A 13,097-nucleotide genomic window follows, 5' to 3' on the forward strand; every position below is an offset into this window, starting at 1 on the left:
CATTTATCTGGATTAATACACGTTTTGAAAATCAGATTCTGTAAGCCAAAACAAACACTACGTTTTCCTTGCATTTCAATTTATACCCAGTGTGCTTATCCTAACTGTTGCATTTAGCTGTGCCAACACAGATATCCCCCTAAGCTTCAGAGTTTCGTTGCATGCTGTAGAATAACTGCATCCAGACTCTGGTTCTGTAGGTTAGCTGGCGCCTTTTTCCACCTCCACAAACAGATGCCTCTTTGTCAAAGCGGAGAGACATAGAAGGCAGTCAGATGAAAGTGATCTTTGGAAAGCGCATGTTTGTACTCTTGAAGAGCCTCAAACCCTTACTGACACTCTTAAACAAGTGAACAGTGCTAATGAAGAGGGACAGCTCCACAGGATTTGTCCTCTCTGGTTTTCATTTCCAACACTTTTCCCTTCAACAAATGTCTCCTCTGTTTCTCATCATCCCGAGCTTTAGAAAGAGGTCTGGTCAAGGGTACTTTTGAAAGTTCATTTTAGGACAACAAGGCCCTGTTATGTATTGTTGTTTTAAATCAATACTACATTGTTCTTTGAACGTGCACTGTATATCTGGTGTATCTATTCATTATCATATTATTTAGCGTATTATTTATTTTGATCGCTGTACTGGATAACAGAACAGACAACACATGCAGCATTACATCAGTGCTTCAGTTTAGTGCACTTGCTTTTGTGGAGACTTTTGTGCTGTTTCAGCATCCATTATCAGTGTACTAGTCTAATGCCCATCTCTTCGCCATTATATTGTTCCACTTAAGTGTATTAAAAACTAAATCAAATTAAACACTGACTTGGCAATAACTTCTAAAGAAGTTTGTTACATGCATGTTTTATATACAGTGGAACAAGTTATCAGAATATGATTGTCAAGAGATTAAAATAAATCCAGTGCACCTCTGAAGTGCACTGATGCAGCAAATATTTACAAAATAAATTGTAACAAATAAAAGTAATCTGCATCCATCTGAATTTGAAGAGTTAATTAGCAAAAACAGATAACTTTTTATTGTGCATGCAATATGGATCAAACAATAGTTAGGTTATTTTGATTAATTAATAATAATAAAAAAATACAGCACACTAAAACAATAAAATACAATAAAAAACAAACAGAGTTATCTGTAAAATCTGTAAATCTTGCAACTTGAACTCTTCTATTTATTTTTAAATGAATTAAATACCAATTTTAGGACGCAAAACCCTGCATGTGTAATATGTGTGTAACGGCATCAGAGAAAGTAAATATCACAGCATATTAAAACTGTCCAACATACTAAAGCTCTGGGTTTCCAGTTTACAAATCCTCCTCAACAATTGCAACAATGGGATGTCATTCCCACATTTTCTTGTGTTATTGTCAGTGGCTTTTTTGCATGTTCAGCTAAAAAGAAGATGTGTTTTCAGGATTAGAACTTCACTCGAAATGCTTATTATAGATATGTCATCGCTCTGGATGAGCTCTATCGTGACCTCTGAAAGACTGCCATTACGATACAATTATGACACTGAAACCTAATAAAATGGTGGAAAATAGAGAAAATACATCAATGTCAATATTTTTCCACTAACCAGCAGACTTCATTCCATATTCTAATACAAATATGTAAATTTCATTTACTGTCTCACTAATTTCAACATCATGTGCCACATGAATAATTGATGGATGGCTGAGCAATTGATTTAAAAAAATGAATTTCCATGCGGAAATCACCTTCTGAATTGTCTTTTAGACCGCATTGTCTCATCTTTGTGAAATTGTTATGTTTTTAACAAAACACCACAAAACAGGCAACCATATTTGCCATTATAGGTCAACTAACCTCTTCTAAGCACATTTCAAAGAGTTTAAAGATGAAAAACAACTTTATTATTTTATTACCCAGCGGCTGAACCTGAAGTGGAACATCTGCTGGTCTCGGACATCACCCCACACAGCTTTAAACTGGCCTGGACAGCCCCAGGAGATGTCTTTCACGAGTTTTCTATCAAAGTCAGTGATTCGAATGGATTAGGCCAACCTCACCACATCAGTGTGTCTGGAAATAAAAGGACAGAAGTGGTTTCCGGTCTTAATGAAGATACAGAGTATGAAATTGAGCTGTTTGGGACCATTTTGGGACGCAAATTCCAGCCCATTTTGGCTGTAGCTCGAACAGGTATTTGGATTTTTATGGAAATCTGGTGGTGGGCCAGGGTTTTTCTATTTTATAATCTATTATACTAATCTCTTATTTATATTTCATTTTAAATTAGTTTCTATGTCAGGTGTGTAACCATTCATGCACAAATCGTCTTTTTATTCAGTGTGACTTAAACATGGCAAACTGTTTTGTGTTTGTATGATTGCGTGCCTGTCTCTGACGATTTTCAGCAGGCTTCATTTACTACTTGAGCCTGAGCCTGTTGGCTTGTCACAGTATTGTGTCTCTAGACTAGGGGGCAAGTTAATCTTCCTGCATCTGTCATGCAAGATTTAGAGGTCCGGCATCAAGAAATAGCTTTAAGGCCAGATTTTTTGACTTTGTATCTTTTCACTGTGGTCGCACGGATAGTTGTACTCATGTCCTCAAAAGTCCTTTTGACTTTTTGTTATTAGAGCAGGATAATGTGTTAGTTCTTTCTTATCAACTAAATTTTTTTGTGTTTTCACATTTATTATCTCTTTCTTGATGTTCTTTCTCTTTGTTAGGTCTGGGTACGCCCAAAGGGATAAGCTTTTCTGACGTGACAGATACATCGGCAACTGTTCACTGGACAATACCTCGTAATCCAGTAGACAGCTACCGGGTCACCTATGTACCCATTCAGGGTGGTAAGTAATGTAGTCTTGGTTTCAGTACAGAAGTGTTCGCATTTTATGCTTTTTTAAATTAATGTTGGTCTGGAAATGAAAACAAAATCATTATTATTTATACAACCACAGGAATCACAAATGAAGACTTTGTACAATAACACTTTCTAAGCATTTTATTCGTGTATGTTGGCAGTTTGCAGTGTTATTTGTACTTCTTCTCTTTATGCTTTGTTATAAATCACACTTTGCGCAATATATTGCATAAGGCTAGACGGAAATTGTCTGCAACATTAAATTTTCTAAAAAGTCCCGTAGTGGGCCTTTGGCCTCCAAATGATCTGTTCAGGTTTTTAGATCAGACTCATCCTGTTATGTGAAACTATCAGTGGATATCATCAATCAAACAAGACTGTTTTATTCATCAGCAGTACATTTATTGTAGAACATATATTTAATGCTGCCCTCTTGTGACTAAAGTTGTTACTTCTATGAATCTGTGTGTGTTATGATCTGTCGCCCCCTGCAGGCAGCCCACTGACACTGAGAGTAGATGGAGGAGAGTCTCAGGCTTTGTTGCCAAATCTGACCCCTAGTGTGTCCTACCAGGTCACTGTCATTGCTGTAAAGGGCTTGGAGGAGAGTGAGCCAGGATCTGAAAGAGTCACAACAGGTACAACTCAGCTGAAACTTAAAATTTCATATTTTAACAATGTTTTCATAGAATTTAAATAGATTTTGCAAAAGCATTATACTATATTTTATATCACAATCTTAGCATATCACATCGTGAAGCCCTAATATAAATCCCCTTTGAAAAGTAAAACACATGAATACACATAAAGGAAAATTGTATAAGATTATCAGAAAATATATTTTTTATTCAGTTTACCTTACCCCACTGGAAAATAATTTCTTAATTTCAACCTAATTAAACTCCTTTAATATTTCTTTATTTTCATTCAAATTTAACAGCATTTAAAATATCTACAATTTCATCACTCAGGGAAATGCAACTTTTGTATAAAAAGTTTTTATAAAAAGAAAACAAGACAAACAAATCACAATCCAAATTTCAACTATTGTCCATATAGTAACACTAGATACTGTAATAGTGTAATATTAGCTGTCAGTACTTTCACTTCTGGCAGGGTCCTGTGTTTTTTCTAAGCGAAGATCATAATTCTTGCCTCTTTCATTTCTCTATGTGATCATCTTTTGGCCTCCAGCCCTGGATAAACCACGAGGCCTGACAGCAGTTAACATCACAGACACAGAAGCTCTGCTGGTGTGGCAGCCTTGCATCGCTACTGTGGACGGATATGTTATCACTTACAGCGCAGACAATTGTAATTCAACTCAGACTATTCTTGTGTCATTCATGATGGAACTATTCATGGAACTTTGAAAAGAGCCATGGGCAAACAGTACAGCTATAAGTTTTGTTTTGTTTTTCTCTTAGTGGCTCCAGAGACGTACAGGGTATCGGGGAACACTGTGGAGTTTGATATGAGCTCTCTCACACCTACCACTCAATACACTGTTAAGGTCTATGCAGTCAGAGAGGCAACCAAGAGCGCTGCAACTACTACCGAGTTTACAACAGGTACGGTTAATGCTCACTGACTCAACCTTCCACACAAACGGTGGAAAACACCACAAAACAATGCCTGGCATCCGTTTCTCTTGGGGAAATGCAGTCAAGAAATGATGTTGTAAGAAGAAGAAGGATTATTTTTATAGCACATAGGGCTTCTCACACTTGAAAAAGGAAAGGCCCCCCAAAACATACCAAGCACTCCAAGGATCCCATTTTTCTTGGTAGTAATACAAATTTATTAATAAAATAGAGAAAATATGTATGCAAAAATAAATATGCTGTAAATCCATAACTATAAAGTGTGTAACAGTAGCCACATAAGTCATCATGATTGCAAAAAAATTGAGCCCTGCAATACCTCTACAGCCCACCGGGGGACGACTGATAGAACTTTTCTCAACAGTGTTTTTCAAGTCAGTTTTATGTCTATAAATGCATTAAATGTGGTATTTTCCACAATAAATGTTCAGAACAGTATCATTGTGATTAAAAACATTATTGTATGATTCTTTCTTATGATTTCTACAGTGCAAGTAAATGTTTGTGATATTTGTGTTTTCTACTGTCTACTATAATAAATGGCAGCTTTATAATTTAATATCTTCTTCCACAGATGTTGATGCTCCCCAGAATCTGGCTGCCAGTAATATTCAAACAGAGAGCGCAATGTTAACATGGCAGCCCCCGAGAGCCGACATCACTGGGTATATTCTCAGCTTTGAGTCTGCTGATGGCATTGTCAGGGTGAGTGGTCTGAAAAAATAAGTTGGTGGACAAGCTAGACCTGTCTTCGGATTCTTCATACCACATAAATTTTACTTCGTACTGCATTGAGTGTACTAACAGGGGTGTGATCATGTTTCTATTTTCTTGCATTAGGAAGTGGTCCTTAGCCCCACCGCAACATTTTACAGCTTGTCCCAGCTGACTGCCTCCACAGAGTACACAGTAAAACTTCAGGCCATTGCTGGGCCAAAGAGAAGCAGAATCCTCTCTACAGTTTTTACCACCAGTACGCTAATAACCCTCTATTGTTTTAACAATAACAGGCGGGTGCAAAATTCATAACTGCTTTAAAATTAAACAGGCAATTGATCCGACATTTTGTTCTGTCTTTCTCACAGTTGGAATATTGTACAAGCACCCCAAAGACTGCTCGCAGGCTCTGTTAAATGGAGAAACGACCTCAGGCTTGTACACTATTTTCCTGCGTGGAGATGAGAGCCAGCCCCTGCAGGTCTACTGTGATATGACCACTGATGGAGGCGGATGGATTGTGAGTAACTCACACTCTAAAGTTATAGGTGGATATATAAGACTCATCCAAGAGGTGTTATTTAATGTATAGTCTCATCATTTAAACAATATAGTGTTTCTGTGGCTTGACAGGTAAAGCATAGTGCTTGTAATGCCAGGGTCATGAATGCGAACTCTGAAAACATTTTTAAGCTGGTTTAGATAAAATCTGCTAAATCATTCATTTAAATGTGCACGTCAGAGTAATATTGTGTTCATTTAACGCAGGTGTTTGTTAGACGTCAGAGTGGTAAAGTGGAGTTTTTCAGAAACTGGAGGAACTACACTGCAGGCTTCGGTGACCTGAACGATGAATTCTGGCTAGGTAAGTTTGATCTAATATCCAGCATGTGCACTTACATCAAATTATGAATATTGGGGCCATAAGGCAGCACCATAATATTGTATTGTGGTTGTGAGAAATGTTGATCTTGTTGGTGTATTTATCTCACTGCTTGTGTCTAGGTCTCTCTAACCTCCATAAGATCACCTCTACTGGCCAATATGAATTACGTGTGGACCTGAAAGATAAGGATGAGTCTGCATATGCACAATACGACAAGTTTTCAGTCTCAGAACCACGCAGTCACTACAAGGTCCATGTTGGAGGATACAGTGGCACGGCAGGTAAAGTTTGCTATTATAAATAGTTATAAATTGTATTATAGACGGTTTCATCGGACACAGACGACTGGCCTGAAGTTAACTTTCGGTCTATGTTTGGTTACCGGACTGGCAAGTGTCTACTAATAGAACAATTTATTTTATATTTCGTTTTTATGATATAAAATTAAAACTACTCAACAGTTATAGATTTTTTGCATAGAACGTTTGATTGTGTTGTTCCTGCTGAAACCGTCAATATGTTTTATTTCTATTTTCTTCTGAGGTGAGCGTACTGTTTTAAAAATTGACGTCTGTGAAATAAACTTTTTTCAAGGTGATTCAATGACTTATCACAATGGTCGCCCATTCTCCACCTACGATCATGACAAGGATATAGCAGTCACCAACTGTGCTCTATCTTATAAGGGAGCATTCTGGTATAAAAACTGCCATCGAGTGAATATTATGGGCCGATATGGAGACAACAGTCACAGCAAGGTAAAGTTTGATGTGTGCTAAAACACAGTGCAGAGCAGAATTGTGTATGCTAACCAGAATCTTAAAATATAATTATTTTATCTCCAGGGTGTAAACTGGTTCCATTGGAAGGGCCACGAGCACTCCGTTGAGTTCGCTGAAATGAAGATGAGGCCTGCCAACTTTAGGAATTTTGAGGGAAGGAGAAAGCGATCGTAAATCGGCGTGCTCAACCCCTGATCAACCCACCGTCCCCCAGCCGCCCAATCACCTGCATCATCTCATCCCCTTCATCTACCAAAGCCACTGCCAGGAGCACAGCCAGCTCTCTGCACTCTCCTGTCCATGGAGAACAGAAACAAAAAATGTCTTCTTTCCCCATTTAAAGCTAAAGACCATACACAACAGTGTGCGCACCACTTCCTTTTACACCAATCTGACAGTAAACCAGACTCATAGTGGAGTGTTCAGCTTTACACACTGTGCCTGTACACCACACGCCAAAGACAGACGTCCATACAATACAATGCCAGTGGAGGGATTTTGAGTTTGGCTTGGTGCTTTCCATAGAAAAATTAAAATATCATCTCTCTGCATCTCACATTCAGTCACAGTGGATCAGATCTGGAGAGAGTAGAATGTCCGTGTGTGGTATTCTTTGTTTTGGAGTCTCTTCACTAGACTGTAGCTAACTAGAAGTGTTTATCCTCTAAACTTCTCATCCTAAATGAGAAGAGCACATTATGATTAAAAAGTTTTATATGCAGATAACAAATGGACTGCATAAATACATCTAGTGAGGAGGCTCAGAGAAGTTTTGTCTTTTTCTAGGCGGAGACAAAAGTACACATGCTCTCTGCCTTCTCTTTCCCACAACTCAGTTCTGAAGTGGCACGTGTTAACATCAGGAACTGATGTCCTTACAGTACCGCTACTGTAAGTGTTCATTTATATGCACCTTTCTTTGCGTTTCCTTTACTCTATAACTATATTGGCATTCATTGACACAACATATGAATCTTGATTTGATGCTCGGTTAAAGAAAGCACAGGCAGGACCTACAGTCAGATGAAAGTTTGTCATGTTTATGATGATCCATAATGAAAAAAGTCAAGCATAAGAAAACTAAAATATACCAGGCTGTTGGTTGTGGTACATAGCCTATAGCCATATGGGAAAGCCCTGTTCGCGAAAAAAATATTAATATACAGAATACGTCTTTGTGTTTGCCCCCTTTTACCCTGCTATCGACTAAACCACTGACCCTATACAATACTTGTGTAAATTATGTCTTGTTTCGATATTTGAATTTTTTGTTGTTTGTTTGTTTGTTTGTTAAATGGGTGTACAACAGGTGTTTCTTTGTAGCCCCTCTTACAATAAAACAGATTTTGTTTAATAAAACGCATTGGTGTGTTGTGTTGGTATTTTTGCATATTCAAAATCTGATATTTGATCACTCGACGAACTGCTCGCAAACACTAGTAGAATGTAAGGGTTAAATCTGGCTGTGCAATCTGATTGGCCGCCGGCAGCAGTAGTTGAGCAACACGTCATTTATAGAAGGAGCTATACTTGGAACGCTTTTCCCAGAACTGAAGTTACTTTTTTCCACCGCATCTCAATTGTCTTTACTGTACAAATCAGTTTTGGTTACATCAATAGGACATTCGCGAACACGTAACGCGCCGATCTGCGTCGTTCATAATAACACGCTGACTCATGTTCCGTTGCTTACATAGATCGGTGCTGTTTTGTTTCTCTAGCGTTTACCTCCAGTATGAGAAGCAAGAAGAAGTCAAGAGGAAGGGTTGGGCACTGCTTCCAAACAAACGCCTACAGTAGGTTACGCAGAGATGGACTTCGCCTTTGTTGCTCAGTTAGTGTCATCTGGGCGGGACATAAACCGTATTTGATTTAGTTTTAAGGTAATATGCCCAAGCTTTCGCTACGCAGGGTTTTAACCTACCTTGCTGTGACTGGATTTAGTACAATTTTGTTTATCCTGGTTTTAAACAACATATATTGGCATGACACAAACCGGACTCTTATATCTAAAGAGCTTCATGATGTGATATCACCATCATCATACAGATACATTCTCAACCAGCCGGACCTCTGTGAGAAGAAGAGACCTTACCTTGTTCTTATGATCCCCGTGACTCTGAGAGAAATAGAGGCGAGAACTGCCATTAGAAAGACGTGGGGTCATGAGAGCTTGACTTCTGGTGTGACTGTTTTGAGATTGTTTGTCATAGGACGGCCCGTACAAAACGACCCAACACTTCAGCAACAGCTGGAAAGGGAGAGCAAGGAATATGGGGACATCGTTCAAATGGATTTTGTGGACACCTACCACAATCTCACTATCAAGACAATGATGACCATGAACTGGATAGCCATATACTGCCAGCGTGCCAGGTATGCCTTGAAAATTGATGCAGATAATTTTCTCAACGTACCTTACCTTGTGAACTACCTGCATGCAAAGGGAGAGTCCTTGAGAGAGGATTACATCTCAGGATCAGTCATCAGAGATGGTCATCCTAACAGAAACAGCCACAGCAAATGGTTTCTCTCAGAGGATATTTACCCGGACACTTCATATCCTACTTATGTGTCTGGAGCAGCGTATGTCTTTTCTACTGACCTGGCCTTAAAAATATCTTTGGCTTCTAGGTTTGTTCAGCCGGTTCCGCTTGAAGATGTTTATGTAGGGTTGTGCCTGCGTGAACTTGGCGTAAAGCCAGTTTATGCAACATGCTTTCTTAGACTCAGAAATCTTTTTGAAGTGCGTAAGATGAAGTATGACAGGTGCACTTTTGCCAGCCGCATTACAGTGAATGGCTTTAAACCACAGGAGCTGCTTTACATTTGGCATGACTTTCAGAACGCTCGTTTTACATGTTAGTACTATTTAATAAACATTTTTTTTGAAAGCTTACACTTTTTTCTTTTTGAGCCCTTATAGCTGGCATCAATCAGGTCCTGCATTTTATCTCTCTTAAGTAATGAATGAGAATGACTTCAGAACCACTCTCTGAAGTTTCGATTTTGTGATGTTTTTATGCTTTATTATGGTGCTTTTTTGACATTACTGACACTGAATGTATTTTTGAGTTTGCTGTAAAGTTTAGATTTCAGAGTTTATTTTTTAAACGCTTATTGTTTGTGCCTCAAACTCCTTTTGTTGTCTCATGTGGTGCTTTATAATTATAACGCAATACTGACTGTAATGAACATTTTTAGTGTCCTTTTTTTACAAAAAACACACTTAGTGCAAGTTTATATTCTGCACTACAGCTTGCGTGAACGTACACTTTCCTGTAAAATTACATTTATAAACTTGTATTTAAATTGTGATGTATGATATGTGTTTGCTAATAACATATTAGATACAAATTGGGCTGTTTGTTTAAAGGGATAGTATACCCAAATAAGAAAAGATCTGTCATGAATTCCTCTCCCCAAGTTGTTCCAAACCTGTATATGTTTAGGAACAGGTTGGTGTTGAATCCTGCCATGCAAACTGCCTGCTGCACCCCTTTGTTCATCAGACAATGACAGCAACTCAAGAATTAATGATGACAGAATTTTCATTTTTGGGTGGAGTACCTCTTAACAGAAAGCATGCCTCATACTCTCAGAACTCTACACACAAATTAAGAAACACTTCTCCATTCATCATAATGACTTTGGTCTTTATTTGGTTCAGTGTTACACTTACTACAGACAGTACATACATAAGTGTGTTGTAAAATATTTGTAGTATATATAAAAATATATACAAACTCAAAGTTGCACATAGAGTGGTACATACAAAACAACAGAAGAATTAATTGTATACAGTTACAGTTAAAAAACTATGCTGCATCCTCTCTTCGGTTCGGTCTGACCACAGCACCTCATCCACATCACAAGCAATGTTTTCCCTGGCCAAGCAGCGGGGGAAATATCGCCTAGCATGGTGAGTCCAGCCATGAAAAGCATCAACTGCTATATCTCCACATGCGTCTTCCATAGCTTGGAGAAGGGGTATAGGCGTTTGTGACAGGTGTTTGCCCATGTGATGAGTCAGTGTGGACTTTTTAATGGCAAATGTGTTCCAACCATGGGCGTAGCTAGCCCCTTTTTAGGGGTGCTTCAGCACCCCTTAAAAGAAGCTCAGCACCCCTAAAACTTGGAGTAAGAAATGTTGTTATTCTAAAAGAAAAATCGTCTTTTACAAGGTTAAAGAATGTGCAAAACATACTCCGTAGTTTTTTGTTTAAAATGTATGTGTTAAGGATGAAAATGAAACATCCCCGCTTAGCAAATGGTGTCATCCTCTTCTCTTCTTCTACTTCTCCTCTGTACCTGCTACGCTCAGCGCGAGCGTCATCCAGCGCGAAACACACGCGGAGTGAGAACCCTTTATGTGGTGTTGTGAATCAACTAAGTTACTCCAAAGCTGTCTCAAACTTCTTTCCTTTTACATAGAGTTGTTCCGATTCCGAAACCATATCGGTGAGCACTGGAGTCAGTATCCTGAATCACCTTGGTACACCTATAACAAGTGTTTATTTTCGGACTATTTTAGTCTATAGTCATAAACGGAAAGAAGTAGCGCCGGTTAATATGTTATTCCGCGAGACGCATTCAGTTCTGTTTATTAACTGCTAGCGCGTGAAACAAAAACAACTAAACTGCGGACCTGTGCTTCTGTTGTTAAAGTTTATCGTTCATTTGATACTCATTTTAACAGTCTGGAGTCATGTAATTATGACGTCACGTGCGTCGTTTCTGGTCAGTCGTCATGGAAACATGATCGCCCTGGCGTTTGGACCAGAGTGTCAGAGGAAGTGATTCTTTCTGAAGCGCAAGAGTGATGCTGGTACGGTTCAGATTCGTGTTCCCTTCACTGAAAGTCTTTAAGTGCCTTGCGGATCCATACATGGCTCAGGAGGACCACAGGCCAAAGCAGACTCCAGCACCTAGCTGTGATGTCTATTGAGAAGGAGTTGCTTGAAATAATTGAACCTCAAAGGGTCATTGACAGGTTTGCCAGCCTCAAAGTGCGGCGACATAGATGAACTCTCCCAAAGTAGAGCCAAATGGGGATTCAGGGGAAGTACTTTAAAGATTTCCCTCTATTTCTTTTTTATATCTTTACTTTCTAAGTATTTTCAAGACCTCTGTAAATTATCTGGATATTTTGGACTTTTTGGTTTTACCTTCTTTTTTAAATTTATTTTATTTATTGATGACTTATATTGGTTTATGAAAGTTCAGACTGGCGTGCGACCAGATATGTTAGAGATGGTCATTTGTAAATAATTTACAGAAGATGAATTACATTTTGTTGTCCAAGTACCTGTTACTTTGTTCAATGACAATAAAGATCTAATCTAACCAATCTGATGACTGTTGATACAAAAGGAGGCATATGGAGTTAAGGGTCAGGAAAAGCTGTGTGAAGAAGGTTTTGTGTTTGTTACAGGGGGCTGTCTGTGTGAACTCTCACAATTAAGCTGGTGTCCTAATAAGGTCTCAAACCTTGTTTGCATGTGTTAGCGACCACTCATTCAGTATTTTAGGTTTAGTTAGTTAAAACAGCTCCGTTCTAACGTTCTTACTTTAAAGGGATTGCCATGCAAGGAGTTCTGTTCTGCAAAAAATGGTCTCAAAAAAGGTGTCTAAAAAGAAAACCTGGATTTTGGAGTTAGTTGATCAATGTTAAAATGATTAAGTTATTTTTCAGTAGATACATTTTTTGTTTTTGTGTGAAAAGAGGGTGGGTGGTGGCAGTGGGGCTCATTGGGTGCTCAGCACCCCTAAAGCTCTAACCCTAAAATCGCCCCTGGTTCCAACAAGAGATTTTTCTGGACGAAAATTCTGCCAAATGCAGAGACAGGTGTGTAGTGTTTTGAATAAAGTGTATTTTATAACTGCAATGTGAGTGTAAAGCAGGAATTGTGCTTATAGTTTAGCAGAATTGGTTCAGGGGGTTGGTGCATGAGTTACATGTTGTGCTCACTGTGTCTCAAGTACCAATATTTGTGTAAACAATTGACAAAAACTGTAATTGCAAAGATTATAGTGCTTCAATTACACGCATGATGGCGCTGTTTACCTATTATTAGTAGCGACTAGCGCACTCGGTGAGCTATTTTGGAAACCAAGAACTGTTCAATTAATGAAAACAAACTTTCAGTAGATATGAGAGAAATCTTAAATTATGCTTACATAATTAAAACTTTTAATGACTTATAATCTGAAAAATGTTTTTAAAGAAAATCTAAATTAGAAAGTAAACAA

The 13,097-nt window shown here is 38.4% G+C and overlaps 2 protein-coding genes across 2 annotated transcripts in view; both read left to right on the top strand.

Moving 5' to 3' along the window:
• tncb (tenascin Cb) overlaps positions 1 to 8,207 on the top strand; it is a 29,767-nt gene extending 21,560 nt beyond the window's left edge. The window contains exons 12-23 of the mRNA XM_079472475.1: positions 1,914 to 2,186; positions 2,720 to 2,842; positions 3,351 to 3,494; positions 4,051 to 4,170; positions 4,284 to 4,427; positions 5,035 to 5,165; positions 5,301 to 5,433; positions 5,546 to 5,697; positions 5,946 to 6,042; positions 6,183 to 6,344; positions 6,658 to 6,821; positions 6,909 to 8,207. Coding sequence (XP_079328601.1) covers positions 1,914 to 2,186; positions 2,720 to 2,842; positions 3,351 to 3,494; positions 4,051 to 4,170; positions 4,284 to 4,427; positions 5,035 to 5,165; positions 5,301 to 5,433; positions 5,546 to 5,697; positions 5,946 to 6,042; positions 6,183 to 6,344; positions 6,658 to 6,821; positions 6,909 to 7,019 — 1,754 coding nt within the window. The 3' untranslated portion in view covers positions 7,020 to 8,207. The remainder of the gene's footprint in view (positions 1 to 1,913; positions 2,187 to 2,719; positions 2,843 to 3,350; positions 3,495 to 4,050; positions 4,171 to 4,283; positions 4,428 to 5,034; positions 5,166 to 5,300; positions 5,434 to 5,545; positions 5,698 to 5,945; positions 6,043 to 6,182; positions 6,345 to 6,657; positions 6,822 to 6,908) is intronic.
• A 390-nt stretch (positions 8,208 to 8,597) lies between these two features.
• Positions 8,598 to 10,033, top strand: b3galt8 (beta-1,3-galactosyltransferase 8). Its single transcript, XM_079472486.1, has 2 exons — positions 8,598 to 9,880; positions 9,921 to 10,033. The coding sequence occupies exon 1, from the start codon at positions 8,734 to 8,736 to the stop codon at positions 9,709 to 9,711; it is 978 nt and encodes a 325-aa protein (XP_079328612.1). The 5' UTR covers positions 8,598 to 8,733; the 3' UTR covers positions 9,712 to 9,880; positions 9,921 to 10,033.
• The last annotated feature ends 3,064 nt before the right edge of the window (positions 10,034 to 13,097 follow it).

This window comes from Barbatula barbatula, assembly GCF_947034865.1.
Source record: "Barbatula barbatula genome assembly, chromosome: 2".
Taxonomy (NCBI): Eukaryota; Metazoa; Chordata; class Actinopteri; order Cypriniformes; family Nemacheilidae; genus Barbatula; species Barbatula barbatula.